Source organism: Semicossyphus pulcher, unplaced genomic scaffold (assembly GCF_022749685.1).
Source record: "Semicossyphus pulcher isolate SPU_LCO1_2020_fin unplaced genomic scaffold, fSemPul1.0.p SCAF_3, whole genome shotgun sequence".
Lineage (NCBI taxonomy): Eukaryota > Metazoa > Chordata > Actinopteri > Labriformes > Labridae > Semicossyphus > Semicossyphus pulcher.
In genome coordinates, this window is record NW_027211704.1 from 10413395 (window position 1) to 10438661 (window position 25267).

The 25267-nt window shown below is 42.6% G+C and overlaps 1 protein-coding gene across 1 annotated transcript in view; it reads right to left on the reverse strand.

The window, feature by feature from the left end:
- ptprt (protein tyrosine phosphatase receptor type T) overlaps positions 1 to 11188 on the reverse strand; it is a 331706-nt gene extending 320518 nt beyond the window's left edge. The window contains exon 1 of the mRNA XM_069679080.1: positions 11101 to 11188. Coding sequence (XP_069535181.1) covers positions 11101 to 11188 — 88 coding nt within the window. The remainder of the gene's footprint in view (positions 1 to 11100) is intronic.
- Positions 11189 to 25267: the final 14079 nt, after the last annotated feature.

Here is a 25267-nt window from a genome sequence, read left to right on the forward strand (position 1 = left end):
TTAATGTTTCTTTAATGTCACGTCCTTGGATCATGACAGCATTTCACAGCCGGAAGGCAGAACTGCACTGTGCTGCGATGTTGCTCCTGGCAACTTTTAGGAGTGGTGTTGCTGTTGTGTGTCGTGAAGTGTTGTAATGTGTTACGGTCAGACTATCACGGTCAGACTATCCGAGACGGCAGATGTTACAGAGCATCTTTGGTATTATATCGTCTTCATTTTAAAATGTAAAATTGTGATCCTCCTAGTAATCCCCATTTTTAATAAATGTAACTGTAATGTAATTACCTCTTTTTTAATGTAACTGTAACAGAATACAGTTTGTATCCTAATTACGTAAAGCCGTTACTTGTATTCCGTTACTCCCCAAGCCGGATCGCACTTCATCACACACAGTTAAAAAGTAAAGCATTAAATAAGAGTTTCATTTGAGCTCAAAGAGCTGCGGCTCTGTGGGTACAAAGTACGTCTCTGTCTGTCCTCCTTCCGCCGCAGCTTTCATCTATAAATATTCACACAGACTCCGTGTTGTTTACAGTCGAAAACCCTTTTGCTCTTTAACTTTCCATTAAGTCAAAGTTGATGTGGATGTATTTATAGTGTTTAGCAACAAACAGGCGCTTCACGGAGCGCTGTACGGAGAACAAAGGACGCAGACGCAGATTAAATATAGATCGTCTCTGTCTGTACACGAGTGTCTTCCTGTTTGTTTGTCAGCTTTCCTCCGCCTCTTTCTTTGCCTTTAAAGCTTTTTTTTTCTTACAGGGAACATGAAGCATTGCCGGTTCTTTCATGGCTGGTGCTTTCTTACATGTATGTGTTAAATCTTCTGTATGGCTCTGGTTTTTACACTATATAAAAGTTGCTTCTAACTTCACTGCTGAGGCCTTACATGCGTATAAACCGGTGTTCTATATTTTTATATATTACAAAAGTTTGCAGGGATGAGGATTTCCTGTTTTTTCCTCTCACTTGAATGTTAGTTGAAGAATATTGCCGACACTTCCTCCCTCCCTCTCTCACACTACATTTTGCTAACACCTTTAAACTCATTTAAACAAAACAGTGTACATATAAAAACTTCTGCGCAACATAATAAAGTGCATGTTTTTAATATCTGCCCTCCCTTTTAAACTTTCTCATCTCCTACAATCCCAGTTTACACCTCCTCCTCCACAATCAAACAACCTTTACTCCTCCTCCTCACCTTCTCCCACTCCTTCTCCCATCGTTTGTCCTCCACGGCCGATCGCTCTCGCTCCTCTGCCTCTTCTCTCACCTCCTCCTCTTTATCGCTTCACTTCTCCCTCCGTCTATTCCTCTGAATCGCCCCCACTTATTTATCTCTATCCACCCCCTCTTCCCACCCCATCTCTCTGTGTGATTGACAGGTAAAGCAGCCTCTGCCGTGCTCCCCAGACGAGGAAATGGTTTTCCTGTCTATCTGTCCGTCCACCTGTCTGTCTAACGACCGTCTGTGTGTCTGAATCATTTAGCCAGGCGGTGTTTCCTGCAGCCGGAAATGACAAGGCAATTATCTGTTAATCAGCACACACACACACACACACACACGGTTACTTCTTCACTGCTCTGTAATGTGACTGACAGATGGAGGGCTGATTGATGAAATATTGGAATCAGATGTGTGTGGACTGACAGGCAGGTGGATGGGTGAACTAGTGGAATCTGGGGTAAATGGATGGATGAATGAGCGGATGGATGAACTGATATCAGAACTGGTCAGTCGTATCAGATTTGGGCGTTCTCCACGAAGCTTCGAGCAGCCACTCTTTCAGTGCCACAACAAACTTTGATGGAGAATAAAAAAAGTCAATGAAACACAATAAAGGGTTAAAAAGAATCGGGAATCTGATGCTGGATTACAGTCGTGTACTGGGGAGTGTTTTAGTCCAGTGTGTGTGTGTGTTTGCGTGTGTGGATGAGAGTCCGCACACAGAGAGGGGATGCTTGGCTCCTTCAGACTGCATCGAGGGAGGAAGTGTGTGTTCACTGGTGTGTGTGTGTGTGTGTGTGTGTGTGTGTGTGTGTGTGTGTAAATAATGAGAGTCGAAAATCAAACTCTCGGGCAAATATTATGATGTTTGCTCTATCTCTTCTTCTCTGTCTGCTGCACTCTCTCCACACCTCTGACTCCCTCCTCATTCATTCACTCTTTCCCAATCGCCTCCTTCAATCTTTTGCTCCACCTCTCTTTCTTCATCTTCTACATCTAGTCCTTTCTGTCTGTTTCTTTGTCGTGTACCATCAGTACAATATAATAATACAAATGTATGATCATTACTTGGAGGATCTTTCAATGCTTCACATCCCTAACATCTGTACAACCTACAAGCTGTGCTGTAGCTTTTACAGTGTTTATTGTAGATCAACTCAAATAGGATAATCCAAACAGTCTCCCTTAGCGGCTTTTTTTCACCACATTTTAATCCACATGCAACATTATGAAATGGTACAATAAATTACAATTTGGGTATAAAAAATATTAAGTCTAAATGTGCATTCACACTGAACGTGAATAGACCCGAAGCTGCGGCAAGATTCCACACAAAGTCAATGCAATGACGCGAGTAGACGCGTCGGGTGGCGCAAATGATCGTGACACGAATTTGCGTCAGTTGAAAAAAATTTACTTCCTCTGCGAATTCGCGCTACGTGGTGTGGCGAAAGCCTATCAACATCGAGATTCCCCTGACGCCGTTGGTAACCATGGAGATAAGCCCCGCTTCCTCTCCTCCGTTCTGGAAGTGAAGGGCGAATATTCGCCTGTTATTTAAACGCAAATTTTGATCCGGCGGTCAAACTCCTGAGAGTAACGCGAGGCGAATATTTGCTTCATCCCGTTTTACACCAGACGTTTCATGATATAATGACATCATCAATGATGAGAAAATATGACTTATTGAAATATGGAAGTCTTGGCTTTCAGCTGCAAAAAGAATGAAGGTTGTAGCTATTATAGTTTGGATTTTAACAGGGCTATGCCATAAACAAACCAGGTAGGGTTAAGGACTTCTCCTCTCATGATTCCCTTTGTTCTTCTGCTCTTATGGTCGTGTCTCTTTTACTGAAAGTATGTTTAACACATTCAGAAGGTTAAAAAGTAAGCAAGAAAAGTCCAAAATATTCAAAGAATCAACAGCCATGCTAGCGCCCCCGTGAGGCTAGTGTGCTTTGAGCTAAATTCTTAAGATGCTACCACGCAATGATGCTAACGATGACTTCTAGCTAATTCAATCATATACATGTTCGTATCACGCTGGCTTATTTACTCTCTTCCTGCAGAGTTTGATTTGTACATTTTGATTTGAATAGAGAATGTTTTTCATAACGCAGCTGAGCGCAGCTCTGATAGAAGCTCTGAATCCATCTGAGTATCCATCATGCGGGTTAGACTTCCCACACAGTCTGACATAAATTAAATTTAGTCACTGTGAGAATAAAGTGAATGATGCTCAGATATCATCTAATATCTTCTCTTCCAGCTCGACTCCATAACTCTGTTTACCTTCTTCCATCCTCCCACTCTTATTTGTCTCATTTCCTCCTTTATTTTCTGCCATCCATCCTCTCCCTCCCCCTCTCCCTCCCCCTCTCTCCTCCCCTGCTTGTTGACTCAGCCGACTAAGCAGCCTCTCCGTCTCTCTTGCCGAACATCTTCTATTAAATATGGATTAATTACTCTGAAACCTTGTTAAGCTTCGTTAAGACCTCTTGCATTAATCAGCGTTATTTTAATTAGAGGAAAGGACGTTTTTAATGTGCAGCACCGTGTATGTTTTACACCTCCGACATTCTAATCAACTCAATCATGTTTTCTATCCGAGTTTGTTTTTTCATTCGAGACTTTGAGAAGGAATTTAATATTTATCCAACCAGTGAGCGTGTGCCCTCGTCTTCTGCAGAGGCATCTGATGTTACTCATAATGGAGTTCTTGAGCAACTCCAATTAAGAGTGTTGTTTGCAAGTTCACCTGCACACCTGATATTCTCAGATTGCTCCTGAAGTTGGCCTTCACAACTTTTAATCACACACCTACTGTATGTCCACCGTCCACCTTTAAGAAGAAGTTAGAGACCCAGCTCTTTCATGAACACCTCTGCACTTAATGATACTGAAGTTTTTGATGATGATGACATTGCGGATGCTCTTGATGTTGATTAGGATATTCATGATGATGACCATGGCTGCGTTTCAAGTCTCTAATAATAGCATCCCTCGCTTGTGTCTTAGTGCCTCCTACGTGATATAAGTTTTTCAACTCGGCTACTAGTCTACCAAAACTTCTCCAACTTTCCAGGTTGTCGTTCCAACTCAATAGGGTTCATAACAAGCCTCCAAGCATGGAACTCCTATAAGATCATACCCACACCAGATGAATACTGGGTAATTTCGAGCTACTAGGAAGACCAATCATACCCATTCAAAGGAAGTGGTGAGAAAATGCTCCTTTACGAACACTTTTATAAAGTAACTTAATGTTTTGTTTTCCTAACCTTCAGCCCAAACCATGATCTTGTTTGTGGGCTTAGACCGAACCAAACCTTGACCATAGCGAGGAAAGCGACGTCACTCTGTTAAATGTAGCTGTATAATCATTATTGTTGCAACAACAGACTTTGGATTTGCCATTATTGCAGATATTAAAATTCCACCTTGGAAAATGTGTAACTTGAGAGCTTGGTAGTGACATTAAACTCTATGGATGTGGTTCTATATGAAGGTGAAATCAAAGCGCAATCAAACATGGAAGCTGAGCATCTGCACCATCCTTCCCCGAGGCTAACGTTAACAGCCTCCAAAGGATAGAAACATTTTCCACCTCATTGCTGCCTGCTAGCATTCAGCTGCTGAACTCCGTCTGGGACGTTATTATAACCGTCCAAGGCTGCGCTTCCTGCATGCACTGGCGTATCATTCGTGACTGCTGTATAATTTATGGCCTGCTGTAATGTTCTCCCTGTATAATTAATGTAATGAGAGGATTAACTGTAATTAATGGTTTAACCTGTTATAATGAAAGCAGCCATGTCCAGCAGGCATATCTTTTATTTAAGCTGTTACGCTAAACAGACGCCAAGGCAAAGTGTTGGTGTTTGTTTCTGCCATGTTGGTCTTAACTGTTCAGCTGATGTGGATGCTCTTCAAGTTAGAATATATGTGTTTCTTTGCCTAAAGCCCACGGTTTGTTTACATGTCCGGCCCCTTCGATTGTCTCAATGTCAGAAAGGTGAAGGGTGATTTCAAAGAGGTTTGACCCTCAGACAGCTACTTCTGATCAGGGAAAGGAGCTAGCTTTGAGGGCTAGTTGGTTGTGGGACTCCCAAAACATGGCAAGACGTTTATCAGAGTTTCGCACAAGAGCCTGCTGTTGTCTGGACATGCAAACATGTCCAGCCGACCTAAAATTTCAGGCATTTTTTTCCTAAATTAACTGAATAAAGGGTTTAGTCAGCTAGTGAGTTAAAGTTATCGGCTCACAGCCCAATGAAGCGCCAGAGAGACACATAAAACAATTGAAACTACTTTTTACTGTGATTTTACAGGTTTAAGAAACTAGTGTGTTGTTTGGAGAGGACCCTTGAATGATAAACACGAAAGCAATCCTAATGTTAACACAAATGAGCTCCTATAAGTGAGCTAGCAGCAACTCAGCCTGCCCAGTGTGTCGTGTAATTTAAGCCCAAACCATGAAGCTTTCATAAGCCAAAGCAAGTAGTTAGGTTTAACCGTGATTGTTTCACAAAGCAGGATCAAAGAGAAACAGTTTGGGTGCGTTTAGGCACTGAAACCACTTGGTTAGGTTCAGAAAAAGATCCTGGTTTGGGTTAGAATATTGGCTTTTTCTGTCACAAAGGACACAGGTGTCCCTTGGGTGACAGGAAAAAAAAGCCTTTTAGCAGAAAGCTGAGAGGGTAAATTCCGCCAACGATACAGACAGCCAGGAAGCTCAAAGCATGCACTGCTTTGTCCTGCTAAACCACATACATCAGGGCGAAATACTGTGTTATTTTGGTGCCCCGTGTGAGGCAGCATGTACCTCACCATCCCTGAATGAGATGCTATTTTTTTAAAGGGAGCCTCTGCCGGTGTAAGTTTGTTTTTTTACAGCTTATTTGTGAGATCCACTTACTTCATCTGTGTTATGTGATCAAATTTCTCTGTGCCACTTTCTGGCGTAACCAGGCACTATTACTGCACCACACACACGTGTGCACAAACACACTTTCTCCCCAATAAGTGCAAATCATTGACTGCAGAAAGTGGCTTCTATCACTTTATCCCCTTCTCTTTTTCAGCTCAGCTAACCCTCTTTACATTCATTCAATGTCCGACTCACTCTCTCTCTCTCCCTCACACACACACATACACACACACACAGACACACGCGCCGCCCCGGCACTCAGCATGCCCTGCTATTAGGCTGTCAGTTAGTCAGGCCAATAGAATAAGTGCCGTGGATTAGGCAGACACATACACACACACATGCAGGGAGGGAGGATGGACAGCATACTAAACAGAGCTGGGCATGAGGTGACAGACATCCTGTCATACAGCTCTCTCTCTCCCTCTCTTTCACTCTCACACACACACTCACTCACACACACACACGAACGCAGAGGAAACAATTACAGCCACTCAGACAGTCGATAACAGTGAGATCTAATCAACTTAGTGTCATTTTTTTCTCCTTCTCTTGACCTCCTGTCATCCCTCGTCTGTCATTTCCTCCAACCACTTGTCCTCTGCTCTTCTTTCTGATTTTTCTCTCATTCTCCTCCACGCATCTCCTCTGAGGCTACCGATGTGAAGACTTGTCCTTTCACCTTCTGCTTCCTATTTATTCATCCTCAAGTTCCTCCACTTTGGACCACCCTCTGTGCTCTTTTCCTTCTTCTCTTCTCCTCTATCTTCCTCTCCAATGTATCAGCATTTTTCCCTCCATCTTCCTTTCTGCTGCACTCTTCCCCCACCTTTCTTCCGCCTCTTTCTCCCACTTTTCTTTCTTCAAACCATTTTTCCATGTGCTCTTCTGATCCATCCTCCACCTTTTCTCTTTTGCTCCTCTCACCTCCTCCGCTTCCTCTATCACCTCTTTGCCTCACTCCTGCGTCCTTTTATTTTGTGTTCCGAGCTATATTTGAGCTATCCTCCTCTTCCTTTTTCCTCCTCGCTCCCCCTTTCCTCCTCCTCCTCGGCCTCATGTCATCTAAACAAGTGATGAATGAGGCAACGAACGAGAAAACTCCCTTATACCTCGTTCTTGTCCTTTAACCTTCTCTTTTCTGTCCTCTTGACCTTCTAAAGGTCCTCCTCTTTTTCCTCTCTTCTCCTCTACTATCTTTTCTGATTTGCCTTGACTCCTTTCTTTTCAAACTCTCCATTATATCCTTCTCACTCCTTCCCTCTTTTTACTCTCTCTCTCTCTTCTTCTTCCCACCCACATTTCTTTCTTTAGAAACCATCCTATATTCTCCTCATCCCTTTTCGCTTTCCTTCACTACTTCCACCTTGATATTCCGTCTAAGGCTCCTTCCTTTTCCTCTCCTCTTTTCTGCCTTCTGTCCCTTTATCCTTGCCTTTTATTTTATTATTTTATTTTTTTTGCCTTGCCTCCTGTGCTGGCTCTTCTTCCTTGTCCTTGATCTTACTTTCCCCCTCTTTTTCCTCTCTTCTCCTCTACTATTGTACCAACTGTGCCTCCTCTGTCCGTACTTTCATCTCCTACTCATTTATATTCTTCTCTCCTTCTTTTCTTCTATACTTCTCCCCTCTCTGTCCTCCTCTCCTTTCCCCTTTTCTCCTCTTCTTTGCTTCACTCCTGTGTCCTTTTTATGTTCTTTCCTAACATCCATCCTCCTCCTCTATTTGTTCACATCTTCTTCTTTTTCCCTCTTTATCTCCCCCTCTTTTAGGCTTCCCTTCTTTGCCCTCACCTTCATACCTCCTCCTCTCCTTTCCCCCTTCTTCCCTAATTGCTTCTTCTGCTCCTTTCTCTGTTCGCCTCTACCTTTCCGCTCTTCTGCTCTCCTCAGTCTGTCTGACACCTTCTCTTGCTGTGTCACATGAAGCATCTCTCTCTCTCTCTCGCTCTCTCTCTACACTGATCACATAAAGGGCTTTATAATTGGGGAACTGGGGGCTGTTGATTTGATCAAAGCCAAAGACTTCTGCAGGTCCTTCAACATGTTGACACGCCGGGCGAACGAGTCAAGGAGAGAGAGACTCCTCTCCTCTGGTGTGCCTGAAAACACACCTCAGTGCCCTTGTTGCCACCTCCACATCGGACCGGATGCTCAACAATTGACATGTCAAAGGCATGAATCAGGAGCACGGCTGCGCCAAACATACCCTAAGATAATAACGGCCTTGTGTAAGACATTACCTCACACTTTTGCACATAAAGCTCCCGCAAAACTAAAGATTGAAGCATTTTAAAGAGCGCTGTGTGGCTAATCTTGATAGAGGATAGAAGCGTTGTTCCCGACACACACTGCTCATGAAGCTCACGCAGAGATATCAGCGGTTTAATAACAGAAACATCATTTAATTCATCGTTTCAACATGTGTCTCCTGTACAGCTCACAGCATCACTACCTCCTTGAAATAATGAGTCTCAACGGAGTCCAACTGTCAGACTCTCTTCTCAAACTTTCCTGCTGTGTCAAATACGTTGATTTAATTTGTCTTCAAGTGTGTTTTCAATAAAGTTTCTCTTAACTAAACTCAAACCACCTGGTTAGGGATTGGAAGCTGGTAACCCTCAATGAAAGGAAATAACAGTTTTAGGGGGGTGGGACTCAAACTGCTGCGACAGAGTGTTAGTCAAATACTTTCAAAATACTGTTTAAACATTTACAATGAGTTGAATAATTTCCTCACATTTTAAAGGCAGTGATGAGAGCAATTAGATCTAACACCAAGCGGCCACACACGCACGGACCTCTGATGTGAGGATGGATGAGAGGGAGATAACAACTTCTACAAGCTGTCAGACAGACAGGCCAGCCGACAGACAGACAGACAGACAGACAGAGTGAGCTCATTTTCTTCACCACTGCCTCTCAGTCCATTATCATTAAAGCTGAATGGCTTCTTCACATATTTTATATCATTAAAACTCAGCACAAGAAACATTATCAGAATCACTCCAATGTGTGTTAGAGAGAGAGAGAGAGAAAAAGAGAGGGTGTGTGAATGTGTGTTTGATGAGCGGATCTGATGAACCGACGTCGCCCCCTAACGGCGCCGGAGCGAACAACAGCCAGCGAACATCGATTAGACTCTCAAACACACACACACACACGCACACACACACACACACTCACTCACACACACGCAAAAACACATAGAAAAAAAATACCCTCTGTTTAGTCTCAAATAACAAGTGATGACATAATAAAAGCCACTTAAAACAAGAAAAACTCTACGTCTAACTTGTTAAAACACCATTAAAAATACATCAGAGAACTCATTATTTCCCGGGTTTAAAACGCAGAAACTGACTTTGCCTCGATTCCACAAGAATACCACATATTCGGCTGCATTTATACTTTAATTTCACTGTAACGCTCAGTGTGGCGGTTTCCTCCGCCGCACCATTACGCACGGAGGCTCCGCGGACCTGCAGCGCAGAGGAGCCGGACAGAGACAGAGAGGCTGAAGGGGAGAGAGGGAGGGAGGGACTGAGTGTTTGGAGCCAGTCTTCCCTTCAAAGTAGCCTCTCTTTATAGCCTAACAGGTCATGAATACCAAGCAGAAGGTGCCGTGAGGGAGGCTGACACAGAGCCTGCTCGTGCTGCTGCAACAGAAACACTGAAAAGATCATCTTTATTTTGGTTTAATGTCGAGTTTGGAAAAACGTGGTCATGCTGATTGCAGAAGTTACAGTAGAGAGACGATCAGAGCTCGGATGTGATGATATCTAATCTTTAACAATGTGTCTTAAAAGTTAAAGTGATTCCCTGTGACTATAGACGTTTAAACATGTGATAATTGTCATAAATATGTTGCAAGCGTTGATTTCATAACCTTATTATAAGGAGTTTTGTTTGGGAGGTTTGTGTTGCGCAGATATGTTACTGCAAACTTTCTATTAAAGCTGCTAATGCGATGCTATGGGGCCTGGTTTTATATGCTAACGAAGCTTCAGTTCAAAATGATCGATCATCAGAATCATGACTGATTCGACAAACAGCTGGAGATGCAGCAAACAGCAAACTCTCCAAACCTATTCGACGCGTAACAAGTGCCAGAGGAGCGCAGGCTGCAGAGCTGCTGCTGCTGCGGAGACAGGGGGGATCCCGATGCTTCAAGAATAAAACCAGCAGCTGCATGTTGACTAACATATTATTGCTGGTGTGTGTGTATCAGTAAACGGAGAACGCGGGGTGTAAACTAGATATTTCTGCGGACAAGCTCTGTAAGGGAATTGACTTCTAGACAGTTTGCAGCTTTGCGCTCAGTCCGAGCAAAGCGCACCAAACACCCAGCGACTTCACACGCATTGAAATAAACAGCAATAACACAGCAAGTCACTTATAACCCTCAGCAACAAGCAGTCCACGCACAGAAGCACGTTTCGTGGAGCGAAAGCCTCCAGAAGTGTCCAAAACTTCACGCCGAATCTCCCGTGCGCACAGCCGAACTGTGAGGATCAGATGGCACGAGCTCAGACAGGCGCTCAGCATGAATCAAACTACAACAATTATCAGCAAAACACGCCACACGTGCAGCTATAAATCACTTATTATCACGAACAGATGATTAATGGTTTGTTTCTGCTCATGTTTCATTTGTAGGCTCGCGCAGAAACCTTGACACAGGGCTGCTGTTTCTGCGCGCACGTGAAGGCTTAAATTCTATTCTACGCACAGAAAATGTGACAAAAACTGACTTTTAACATCACTCTGTATAAAACAATACAACGTGTACAGCTGCATGGAGCTCCTGAACACGCCAAAACGCACAAACCAACATGAAAGTCCCTCATCGCAGATCCTGCCAGCCTCAAAATAAACCTGGAAAAAGCCCCAAAACACAGAAAGATAATCCGCACATTAACAAACACAGCGCTGTACCTGGGAAGAATTGTCCGGCAGTAAATCCTAAAAGTCCAAAGTGGAGGAAAGCTGCGGCCAGAACGAGAGAATAACTCCGTTTATCCATTTTTCAGTGCTTCTTGTTCTTCTCGTGTTGCTCAGTCGTGCGGATTATTTGACATACTCCCGTCTGGTCCGTAAACTGGTTCCGCTCAGTCCGGGACAGCGGCGACGATAAGAGTGAGAACAACAATAAAATCCTCGCATTGGTGGAGAAGAAGCGACAGAAAGACTCAAAGAGAAGCAAAGACACAAGTTAGAAGCTCTCCTTTCCTTTCCTCTGCTCCGGGTCCGAAAACAGCGAGCCTGTATGGAAGTGTGTGTGCGTGCGTTTGTGTGTGGGTACGTCAGAGTCCGCGTGTGTGCCACAGAGTGTGTGAGAGGGACGCAGTGTGTGTGCGCGCGCTCAGCCGGTCTCTGACAGACTGACGTTGAGTTGGAGAGGAATGGAGAGCAGAGCGCACAGCGCCGGGTGCCAGAGACGCGCGTGAAGACGTGAGAATTAACGCGTTTGGAACTTCCGATCGTGAGTTTTCAGAATAAAAGAGCGGCAAAGTTTAAATTAGATGAAACGCTCACATCAGGATGTAGTGGAAAAAAGTCTGAGAGAAAAGATAAAGAAATAAGGAGAATTATGGAGAAATAGTCTCTACGTTTGTTTTGAATGCGTATTATGTCAACTTCAGAAAATAGAACTTAAATAAAGACGATATAAAATAGAACACTATTGTTTAATAGTGAATGAAACAGCAAGAAGGGATACAATATATTTAAAGGAAGCAGATAGTGAAGATAAAAAGCAGAATAAGAAACAAAACAGAATTTCACTAGAAGGAATTTCAAGGAATCAACTGATAATAAAGTCGCTAAGTATGCAGATTCTTTATGTTTTACAAGTAAGAAATGCTCTTTCAAATCACAGCTCAAACTTTTACTCCTTTCTTTCAATCTGTGATCCACAGACATAAAGTTCTCCTAGAAAATGTTATTATATATGTATGTTTATGCTTAACACTAATTAACAGCTTGCAACGCTTCACACATGCAGCCTTATGATCTTTTCTCGATCACTAAATACAGGCTTTTAATTTAAAAAAACAGACGCTCAATTTCCCGTAAAGACTTCTCTGCTGTCAGCGAACTTGACTGTCCCTAATCTCTCGTTTCCCCCGGGTCCTAACGCCTGATCTCTCCGCAAGGATGATATTCTTACCCAGGCTCTGCTCCTCTTTCTGTCTCCCTGTTTATACCTGTCTGTCTGTATTTCTGTCTCTCTCTCTCTCTGCGTGTCTTTTTACCTGATGTTGTCATGAGATCTCTCTCTGTCTGCTCATTTTACTGTCGTAGGATTTCTATTTCAAGGTCTGTCTGTCTAATAGGATTCCCACCTCTCCCCCCCACACACACACACACTCTGACTCATGTGTGTGTGTGTGTGTGTGTGTGTGTGGTGACTGGGCTTTTCCTTGTCATGTTATGTTTCTTTCTCAATGAATTACTAACTTTAAATTTAAAGTATTGCAGTTATTTTCCTGTTGTACATTTTTAATCTGAACACAAACAAGACAAACTAAATGGAACTGAAGCTTCTGAGTATTTTATCTCAGAGATTTGACTCGTGCCTTTAAGGTTTGTGTTTGCCAGAAACAAAGCATGGAGCAGTGACGTGACCAAGTGATAAGAAGATGCGTGGATAAGTGTGTTCTGCTTCAGATAGAGACAGATCATGCACCTTTAAGACCGGGTCAGATCTCTCGCTCAGCTTCGTGCCCTTCACAGGTCCCTCCTGACCGTTTGATATTTGTTCTCCTCCCTTTCAGGTGAGCGTGACAGGATGTGTTAAATTTAGTAAATTCCAGCCGGTCAGTGGGGAAACTCTTGGCATTTTTGGTCCTTAGAGCTGAATCCTGCTCGGCTCAGCTGTTGCTCTGAAATAGTGAAACATACTGGCTGTATTTAAGAACAGTTACAGTTTAGTCATATGATTTTCTTTGTCACTAAAGGTTTACTTGCTGTTGCCAGTCGGTGGCGCTGTAATTTTGACAGAATATTTGCAGGTCGATTAATCATGTCTGGATTCCCGTCAAACATTGCACTTAAAGCTCCTGAGAGGAGGTGGTCATGAAACAGACTGAAATTAATACTGACGCATATATGACCTACAAAAGCAAGCAAGACCAATAGTGACTAGATTGATTATTTCTTTATGGATATTTTGAATGCCTGTAACTGCTGCCGCCGGGTAGGTGTCAGACGAGGAGATTAACAGCACCAGAGCGAAGTAGCCTTTTGTTTACATTTTTACATCAATGAGTGGTATGTTTAAATGATAAAAGAAAGCAGGAGGAGATTTTTCTCCAGAAAACACAACTTACACGTGTGTGAGGACAAGATCAGAAAAGAGATTATAGGTACTTCTTTGTCAAAGGGGGCACTTAAATCGACTGTCACTGTCGAAGGCAAAAAATACTCAAACGTTTCAAAATAAATAAAAAATGGCCGACTTCCTGTTGGGTTTCAGGTACATCTGCAAGAGGATTTTTGTAGGTATGGACGTTATACAAATGCCTACCAAATTTCATACAACTATGTGAAAAATATTGTTGGGGCTCCTGAGTTTTTTGGAGGTGCCATGGAGGCGTTTTGCCACGCCTGTTGGCAAGAACAATAAGATGAAAATATGTTGAGTACTACTTGAGTATAGGGACAACCCCCCCTCTGTCATTTATGTGAGTTTTCAAATTTCCATAAACAACAGTTTGGAAATTCGATTCCTCAATAAACTCCATGATTATGCACATCAACAAAATGACTGCGTGCTGCTTCTGGTTCCTCTCTCGCTCTCACTCCGCCTCACTCTTCTTCAAATCAGTTAAACTCAATTAAATTCAAGGAGCTTTGCTGGCAGGAGGCTGGTCTGAACCTGCCAAAGTGGGCATATGACAGAAAAGTGCTTCAGACAGACGGAAGGTTTTAGTGGTGAAAATGGTCCAATACATCCGGCAGCCTCCACAGCAGCTGTTTATTTTACAGCAAGAACTGAGTGACAGGAGGGCGAGAGGCTCAGTCAAGTTTGAACTACTCTCAGTGGTCTGTTTATTCGACACATCCATCTAAAATTTGATTGGCCTTCAATAAATCAATTTCTTTTTATACGAATGGTTTCTGCTTTGCTACCGGGCGGACGCATCTGGAGGTGCAAAAAAGAAGCCAATGCGGAAGTGCCAAAAAGTTGCAGTTCCTCTTTTGTCCACTTGAGGCCGTCTCCTAAAGTGAGTCAGTCCCCATAGAGCCCCATGTTAAAATGTCCAACAGCAGAAAATAACATGTTTACAGCCTGGTAGAAAAACAGTTTTGGTCTCTATAGCTCATTTCTCTCTTCATGACAACTGTACAGAGCGCCTGTCCATCTGTCTCTGCTGAGTGGCAGTTACCTGTCTTACTACAGCACTATGAACCCAAAAAACAGATGTTTATTGTCATTAAATCTCAGTAACAAGTTAAAAGGATGCTGAAATAACTGCATCATGATGCAGGTTGTTAAAAAGTCTAAATTCATGATTTGTCAGGTCTGTCTGCAAGACAACAAGCAAGCAACTTTTAAAACGCTCCTTTTTTGAATGGAGTTTGGTTTGACCACTTCTGCAACCTAAGGAGAATCCCAACGCTGATAGGCTTGAGCAGCACACAGTAAATATTCAGTAGTTAAATTTGAGCCCCGGTCACATGGTTGGATTCTCCCTGCACTGGTCACTTTATACTAGTATTCTGAATATTGCATTTAACCAAGTCTTACTTCTTGCTCTTCTTGTTCTTTTGTATGACTCTTATTTGACCTGCAACCCAAACACAAGCCTCAGCTTCTTCTCTACCTCCTTTACTCTTCCTCTGCCTCACTTTCTCTTTCTGTGCTCCATTATGTATTTCTATGCTGACAGCTGATGAATATTTCCATTATTTAGTGATGTAGAAATCAATGTCTAATTAACATGAGGTCGTGTTTGTCCGAGCCAAGATCAGGACATGAGCCTCCGTATCCTCCTCACCTCTGCATCATCACTTATTTATTACAAATCAATTATGCAGAGTCCAAGCATTCCCCTCTAGTCTCTTCTAGTCTTTCCTGGTTTATTCTCCCACTGAGAAACTGAAGTCCACCACAGTCTTGTTCTGTCCACTGTTCACATTAAATCAAAAGAGCTGTCAAAAGTAGCGGTGCCAAGGAGCTGTGATTGGGGAAGCTGAGGGGCAGCTGGATTGTGCTGATATTCCTACACTAAAGCTAGATTCAGTTATCCCAGGTATAGTATTAAAATGAATCTCACGAAATGAAAAACGCAAGCATCACCGAATCTGTCAAATACACAAAGAGTAAAACAGCCAAAGATTAAATTAAAATCATACCACAAAGAGCATCTTTGGATTTACATAATACTTCAGCTGTGACTAAAGTGACTAAAAACCACCATGTTCCTCAAACATTACTATTAAAACAGAAATACGCTAGTCCTTCTAGCTAGCAGCTGCTGCTAACTGTAGCTAACATTAGCCTGAGGCACACAGCACATGACAGAAGTAGCTTACTTTAAGCTCAAGACGCTATGTTATAATGTTAATGCAGCTAGTTTCAGATATTATTATCCATGTTTGGCATCATGATGTCCCTCACGTTAGCAGTTAGCATTCTCACTGCTGGAATTTTCAGTCTATGAATCATTGCCTCAACATCTTAAACTCTCTCTACACTGGAGCCAACCGCAGCTGTCATTGGGCAAGAGGCGGGGTTACACCTGAACAGGTCCTTTGTTAATCACAGGGCTGACACATAGAGACAACTTTTAACACTAACTTATGGGCAATTTTAGAGTCACCAATGAACCTCCAAAATAAGAAAGGCCCCCTACGTCTGAACTGGTATACAAACCAGGAACTTTCTAGCTGTGAGGCTAGAAAGTACTAACTTCACAAATGTGTTAGAAACGTGCTGCTCAACTAGAAACTGTTCTACTAACATCAGTACGTTTAAGTTATTATCAAACTTGCAGTTATACGAACCAACCAATCAAGTCGCATGACAGGGACACCTAAACAATGTCCAAAGTTATCCCCACTTGAGGTACTGGAACATCATTACATAAATATAATATATGATAAAAAATCTTTTGAATATATATAATAATAATTTAATGTTGATATTCATCTATTACACTTCTATTTCATGAACAGTTTTTTACTACAAAATTACAGGGGTGAGGGAGGCTCAAGACCCTTCTCGCCCCTTCCTCCTGCCGCTGTTGTTTGTCAATCTCAGGGTTTAAACGTGTCGAAGAGGTCACGGGTTGTGACTCAAATCTATCATCCTGTTTTCAGTCTTAAAAAAATGTTCAGTCATTTTGTCAACAACACATTCAAACTGGGCCCCTCCTCCTGGGCTGTTCGTCACCAGAAGCTCACTCTCCCGTACGAGAACATGCACACTCGCCGAGCTAACACCAACAGCGTCACGGTTACCTTTGTACTAGTATGCTAACCGCCAGTTACCTTTGCGTTAGCATGCTAACTGCCAGTTAGCTTGCCCTACCCGGTTTGAATCACCTACCTGTCCAACAGGTAGAAGGCCAACTCAGCATCGCTCTTTCGCCATGTTCGCCGGTCTGAATGGGGCCCAGTTGCTGATTTGAACCACCCCCACACTCACCCATACGCTGTGATTGGCTCAGGGAACCACAACAGCGCCCCTCCTTAAAACGTCCCGTGCAAAGCAAAACAACAGAATAGATGCAGAAGGAAGGGTCTCACAAGGGTCTGCACACACACTCACCAACACACGTGTATAGAGGCCTATAAGTGATGATTTATATTATATTATATTTGTAAAAGTCTATATTTTATTTTTCTAGGAAAATCCTACTTATTATATCTTTAAGATAAAAGCATTAACATGCTACTTTTACTTCTATTAAGACTTCAGCTTCATCAAATTTAATTATCTAGCATGCTGGGTTTGCATCGAAACAACAGGGGGACACAAGCAGCAAAGGATCAGAGACACACTTTATATACAGTTTCACATGCAAATGCACATGAGCCTTACACACCCACACAAACACACACCATATATCACAGACACATCAGGGGGCGCTACCAATCACGACCAACATCAAGTTTTCAACCCGGGCCACCTAAGGTGTGCATTAATGTGTGTGTGTTTGTGTGTCCATAAGCGTGACTACCTGTGTGTTTGTATGTCGTATATGTTCATGTGTAAAAGCCACATGAGACTGAGGTGCAGTGCTCCATTTAGATTTAGTGAGATGGAAATCAAAGGCAGCTAAAGTATGTCAACCGCAGCATGAAATCTATAATGATGTTATTAACTGTGGGTGGAAACTTTGGAAGCACACAGTGTGAAGATGGAGAGACTGTGTGTGTGCAGAACATACACTGTATATAAGAAGTGGAGGTAACCTGGAAAGTTAACCCAACGCAGAAAAGTCTTAAACCTGCATTCTTTCTCATGTCCAGCAGGGGGCGAAAAGAGGTTTGATTCTATAGAAGTCTATGAGAAAATTGTCCGACTTCTCTGTTGATTTATTCCCTCAGCAAACATTTTCCTAACGAGTTTATGGTCTCAATCTCTAGTTTCAGGTCTTCTTTAACACAGCATGATGTTCGTTTAGTTAATGATGCTGCTATTTAGAGTCACAGAGACCAAAAAAAAGGGGAGGGATTAGGGAGGGGCTACCTGTCGCTACCACAGCGGCCTGTAATCAAGGATAGAGATGGATATACGGATGCATATCCACCCTCTCGTCCAAATATGGTCAGTTATGGTTCCTAAAACACCAACCTTTATTTCAAAATCAACAAACCCCTGGGTAACGTCATTACGGTTACAGCTACTTATTAATAGTCTATGGTCCGAAGGAAGATTCGTGTGTATCCGGACGACAGTGGAAGCCGGATGGGTGTAAGGCATTTCTGCTTTCTGAATCTTGTATTGCGTTTGAGTATTCAGAGTTCATTATAATTTGTAAAAACTTAAACTTAATTTATGACCAAAAAGCAGCAACCTTCCCGGCTGAAGCCAACATGGAATTACCAAAAGCTGCAGTTCCTCTCTTGTCCATTTGAAGCTGTCTCCAGCAGTGAGTCAGTCCCCATAGAGCCCCATGTTAAAACTTTACAGCAGAAATAAACATGTTTACAGCCTGGTACAAAAAACAGTTTCGGTCTCTAAAGCTCATTTCTCTCTTCATGACAACTGTACGGGGAGAATCTTTATACAACTCAGCTGTTTACGTTATATTAAGGATTAAAGTGATGCATCATTAGGAATCCATATAGCCTAACACTGATGAAATAGTCACCTTTAACATATTCAACACCAACATGTTGAAATAATTACTGTTAATATACCTCTAACTGATACTGTATGTGTCTCTTTCTTCTCTGTGTTCAGGCCTGGCTGCTCCGTCTGCTCAGAAACCCTCAGATTACAGATGCAGACATAAACACACCGAGCAGCAGCAGCGGGCAGCAAACAATACTGAGCAGATTCAATTATTAATAGTGTTTTTTATTGAGCACCTCTAACCTTCCAGTCAGGACGGCATAAATCAAACTGTCCCAAACCTAAATTACATTTTTACAGAGAATGTTAAGAACAGTGGAGCTGCATTTATCCAAAAAAAGAAAAGTATTAACTGCAGGATAATTATCATTCCTGTCACATGGCCTGAGGTGGAGTCAAGCTATCAACAAACAAGAGATCTATGAAAGGCATGAACACAGCTGGTTCCAATGGGAATCTCCAAGGGAAGTATCCATACCAGTTCAGGATTTTAATTTACATTTAAAAGAGTAATTATAAAACTAATTCATGTTTAATTAAAAAAGGATCAATGAAGGTTTATGACGACTATTTCTTTCTGTTAACATGGTCACTATTCTAGAAGTAGACATTCAATGCCCCAAGTCCTGAAGGGACTTAGCAGAGAGACTACATGCTTGTCTCCCCACCAATCACAGCCTGCTCTCTTTTATGAGCTGCATGATTTCATCAAGAAGAGGATTCAAGGATATGAAAGTGGCTCTCTTGTGTGTCATGAAATTTATAATTCTGTGTGAATTTTGAGGTCTAGGTCGTACTTCGTTCAATACTTCTTGGTTTTGCACAGGGAATGTTACACAGAGCCACTGCACCCATCATCCATCATACAGGATGTTGGGTGACGTAACAGAATAAGAATTACCGTGTTGGGTGGTGGTCAGGGGCAATGAATAGGTCAAACTATGCAGGACACCAAGGAGACCAGGGATTGATCCCAATGTGGTACTAAAGGTCAATGGTAAATTATTATTTTATACCACACAAGGATGTGTTTCCTTTTCCAAAGAAAGTATACTTGACTCTTAAAGCTGCAGTAGGTAAGACGGAGGAGAGAGCGGACTTTGCTTAAAAAAATTTGAAAGATTACAACCTCCAGGTCCCTCGTCGTCTCTCTCCGCGGCGCTTTGTCCTGCCTCCGAAGCCCTCCCCGCAGAGGAGGCTATCATGCGTGCGCAGGCTAGTAAACGCAGCCGTTGTATTACACCACGAACACTATCGAAATAGAAACCAACGGAAATCAGTGTTTTTGCTGTGAACGGTAATCTACAGCAAACTATTTGGCAAAACCACCAGCACTTAATTTGCTAAAAGAGACTGTGTAAAAAACAGAGCCAACTAAGCAGTAACTCACTGATGTTGAGAGCATTTAGCCGTCAGAGCACAGGCAAATAACTAGCAGGAGAAACTCCAAAACGGTAACACTAGCTGGGCACAAGCATATTTTCAGCCACACCGCCATGAAACAACACTAAACAGCAGCAATGGGAACAAGCTAATGTTAGCCCAACTGCAACACCAATGTAACACAACGCACAGTAACCGCAAATATCTTGGCAATGTCGAAACATTTTTTGACAACAAATACAGCAGAAATGAAGCTGGGGTAATTACCTGTCGAGCAGAACTGTCTAACTCAGCATCACGTTCTTAATCCTTTCAGGTCCCGTCGCTCGCTCCACCTCAGAAATGCCCCTCCAATGTTTACTCTTGTTTCATTTCTGTCTCAGCCCAACTCTTTCTTTTTAGCTTGCTATTATATTTGTCCTCTTTGGTGTAACGGTCTTTGTAGTGTGGGAAGTGGAAGGACAGTTTTTTCATTACCGTTGGTTGTTTTAAAGCCTTTGTGGACACAAACCGGCTGACACTGCGAACACTGAAGAAATTGAGCTTGACCGTGTGAGCATGCGCGGAGGAGTGGTTCAGGGCAACGCGAGACTGCTTGGCTCTGATTGGTTGTTGTGTTTCAGGAGCGTTGGATTCTAGCAAATGCCATTAGGAGCAGTAGGAGGAGCCAGGGGAAGATGATTTTTTTCACAGATTATCTCTCTCGTGTACTAATGCATGTTTAAAGTGATAGTTTGAGCAAATATAACAAAAAGTTTGTTTAAAAAAATAAATGTTACCTACTAAACTAAAATACAGATGCTAATGGATACCCCTGAAAAGATGCTAAACAGACGCTACCTTGTGCTTCTGTGTAAGAAAAAGTTAACTGCCAAAGCAAGAAGTAATGCGACCCTCTATTTTCCTGGGATAACTAGAGAGAAGGTGAGAATACCTGACTGTCAGCTCTTCCTCAGGCAGTGTTTTGGTAATAAACCAATTTTTGTATCATACTGTAGCACACACTTTACACTTATCCTTCCAACCGGGGACCAGATTTTGAGACCATACCTCCACCAATATCCAGAGTTAATTAGAAAAGATGGCTGCTGTTTTTAAACCACATCAAAGCAGAGGGACACTGCCTAACACTTACCATATTAAGCAAGTAGACAAAGGGGACCCAACAGTCATCCATGGCAGATTTAGTTACCTATCTGAGGCCAATAGACAGCCTGGCAGTTCTACCAACTACACCCACTTAGCAGAACCTGTGCAACCAAGAAGGCAGGTGTAGGTACTACAGAATGTGATGTTTGTAGTTTGTGGACACGAGGCGTCTGAATGATGGACTGCATACACAATCAAACTGTTCTTTGCTTAACTCCACAGAGAGCGTGTTACTGTCTTATTCATGTTCTCTGGAGTGTTTTCACTTATTTATTTTCTCCGTGTGTGACTGGCAGGACGGCAGCCTCGCTGTGTTTCATATTTTGTTAGAATAAGAACCCTCACCCTCTGTTCCTCCTGAGGGCTGCTCTTCTCCAGTTCAGCTCCCTCCAGCTCAGTGTCACAAAACTTTTCTTAAAAAGCAGCCTCTGTGATACTTAGCTGTGGGGAGAACTTGTTCCGAGATTGACACAGTATGTCGGCCATTATTTAAAAGTTTGGAAACAGCAGGAGCATGAATTATTACACAGCCAAACCTGCTTTTTACAGCTCCAGATTCTGTTTGAGCAGCACACAGCACAAGTGTAATTTCAGCCACTGTTGTAATGGTCAAAATTAGCGGCCATTAAGTTCAACTTCACTGTAGTTGGTTTTTTTGCTCTGCAATCTGAAAACTGTAAGCTTAGAAATAATGGACATCAAATACTACGCTGACACTCTGAATAGAGACTGCAAGCTGAGATGGACACTTTCTCTGAGATGTGTTGGGATTTGCCTCAAACTCAAAGGGCCTCATTCACTAATATATGCGTAGAAATGGTCTTACTCTGTGCACAAAATCAGTGCATACGCGAAATCCCCGTCGGATTTATGACACGTGCGCACCGGACAATTTTGTTCTCACCACCGTGCGTATGTTAGTGAATCAGAATCATTCTAAATTGACAAGCGCGTGCCCGCAATCTGCAATACTACCACGCCCCCATTTCTCTACACCAGGACATCCGCCCGGCGTATCAGGAAGAGAGCGCTGAGGTGAAGACAAGTTAAAAGAGGAATAAGTTGCAAGAGATGGCCCAAAAGGAAAAAAACCTTTCAGCACAGCAGAAATTGAGGCGATTGTGTCGGAGGTGGAAGCAATTGAAAACATACTTGTCTGAAGCGTGTCCTCAGGAGTCACCATGTTGGAAAAAAATTAAGCTTAGGCTTCGATAACTGAGGCTGTAGATGCTGTGTGTCCTGAGGTTCGGGCTGTGGCTCAGGTTAAAAAAAAAAAAGTGGTTCAACATCAATGTGGACGCTAAAAAAAGCAGAAAACAGGTGGAGGACAAGGAGCACCTGATCTGACAGCGCAGGATGAGAGACTGGATGCAATAACTGAATCATTCATATCTTGAATTTGTCCACGGTGAAAGTGATGACCTCCTAAAGGTGATTCATTTCAGGATTTAAAGTGTCGTTTTGTAATTAATGAGTGCAAGTCAATCTGAAAAAAAACATTTTATTAAAAGAAAATAGCGATGATCATTGCAATAATTAATTAATTAGAATTAACTATTTCATTTGGTCAATGCATTAGTAAATTCACAGTTTTAATTGTTGTTTCTTTTAAAGGCGTTATTTTAGATGAATAGTTTAAACATGCGATAAGTTATAAGGGTGTGTGTTCAAATTTATTGAGAAAGCCAGTCCTTCATCATTTGTGCGTACGCACGGTCTGAGGAAGTTCTAACTTTGTTCAAAAGGTACGAACAAACTCATGTTAGAACATATTGATGAATCCCAGATTTGTGTGTCAAACGTTCGCATGCACGGTTTAAGCACAGATTTGTGCGTACGAACTGTTTGTCAACCAAGACCGAGAAGATGGTCACTGATGGAAGTAAATCTTTTTTTGCATGCTGAATAGACGCTTACACATGCAAATCATGCAAGTTACAAACCAAAGTAGGTTTGATTCTTGATTAATTTCACAGATATTGAATCTTGATATTTAAGTCAAGGTTTACTGTACACATAACACAGAGGGAATTCTGGACACATGGGGTCAAAAAAAAAGAGTAATGATGACCACCTTCATGCCAAAATCATTGCATTCTCCTCTGCTTATACGGGGCCCGCTCATGGCAGCAGCAGACTAAGCAAGGTGTCATGCAGCATGTCCCCGAGAATTGATGTGATGTTGGATTTAAACGCCTTATAACTGGAAATTAAGTTCACAGGGGGAGTCTTCTCCAAATAAGATATTTGGAGAGATGCTCTCAATTTTGGTTCCCAACTGGAAGGATTAGTTAAAGGTGTTTGCTATTGCTAATATTTGTCCATCCATTCATTCATTTTCATTCAGAGTTTGGCATCTCCCTAGCAACGTTTTCCAGCTACTCCTGAGGGATTCTGAGATGTTCCCAGGCCAGACAGGATATATAATCCCTCCAGTGAGCTCTGGGTCTACCCCAGGGTCTACTCCCAGTTGGAGGGGCCTGGAAAACCTCCATCGGGAGGCATCCTAATCTACGAAGCCCCGGAGTGGCCATGGAATAAAAAATAAATAAAACGATTTAACAATTAGTTCCCTCCTTTTGATTAATTGTCATAGATTCTCAAAGCTGCAGCTGTCACATAGGCAACAGATGATAAGCTGGATGGGGAGGGGGCTCATCTCACCAGTTTATTGTGAAGTCATTAAGACATTACTTTTAATGTTCATACCAGGGGTTAAATCAGTTAAGGGCTGTCCAAGGGTTAACCCCGGCACATACCGACGCAGAAGAGCGTCTGTACGAGGAGCTGTTCTTGCTAACTCACTTCAAGGAAGACGCTTTGTTAGGGGTGTCAAAGATACGGCTGAGGAGTTTGCAACGCTCCAATGTGATGCTCTGTTTTCTAAAGACAATATTACACACAGGCGGCCCTCACCACTGAGGTCCGCTGGAGCCAAAAGCTTCTTTCACTCACGCACGGAGTGTGTCCAATTCATGGCACAGAAGGAAAGCCAGTGGCAGAGTTGGATGAGCCAGACAGGGTTGCAGGTCTTGCTTTATTAGCGGACATTTGAATGTGTTGAATGTTAACATGCAGTTACCATCTCGTGCGCTCGGAGTAGCATTTTGTGAGAGATAGTAAATTGTGTGCATGAGGTAGCCCGAACCACCTCAACTGGTTACTTTCAATGTGAAGGAGTAGCGGCTCTACTCCGAGCTCTCCAGATGTCTGAGCCCCTTACCCTCTCTCTAAGGCTGAGCATTGCTTGTATCCCTATTCTTTCACTGCCCAAAGCTCATGACCACAGGTGAGGGTTGGAACGTACATCGACTGGTAAATCGAAAGCTTTGCCTTCAGGCTCAGCTCCCTCTTCATCACGACGGTTCGGTACAAAGCCCACATTACTGCTGAAGCTGCACCCCTGAAGCTATTTAGTATTTAAATATAAATGTGAATAATCTCTGAACTTTTTCCCAAACTTCACGAGATTCTGCACAAAGATTTTCTGTTTTCCCTTCGGGTTCCACGTCCCCGAGTCCATTAATGTCTTTGGCCCATCTAACTCTCCCCTCTCAGTCTGAGAAACTTTGCTGTACAAAGAGCTGCGGAAATATAATCAAGGAAACAAGATTAACGGCAGAAAAAGCTCTAATCAAAGAAGTCTAATATCCAATTCTCCACCTGTTCTCCCCGGAGACATGCATGGCATTCAGGGATAATACAGAGCAAATTGCTGCACAAATCTCATTTGCCTTTTGCGGATACAGGACAGGTTGTGGAAGAACGGGAAAAACATTTACTCAGTTTGAATCTGTCCGTTTGTTCAGACTCAACAGGAACCTGCAGCACATCATGAACTTCCCACGCCTTCATCAAGAGCACCTTTAGTTTAAAGGTCATCGTCTCGCAGTACGACAACAAGTCCTGCATGTGTCAAACACTGTGAAGAACCATCATCAGATACTTAAGATCTCATCTAACATGAATTAGCTGCTAATCAACTCTTAATCAGCTGGAAATGATCATTGTTGTGATGTCTGGCATGTCTTGGGTAACTCTGCCTGTTTGCTGCCAGCGTTTTATTTCAGTTCGACGATTTCTGCTCATTAAAACACGTTTTCTGACAGTCACCGTAAATAAAATGTCTTTAAATTGGACAGAACAGGCGAAGAATCACATGTAAACTTCCCGCCGAGCAGGGGAACGAAAAAAGAGACAAAGATGAAAAGAGGAAACGGTGACGTCTGCTGCTGTGAAGTCATTACAGCGGGGAGTCTC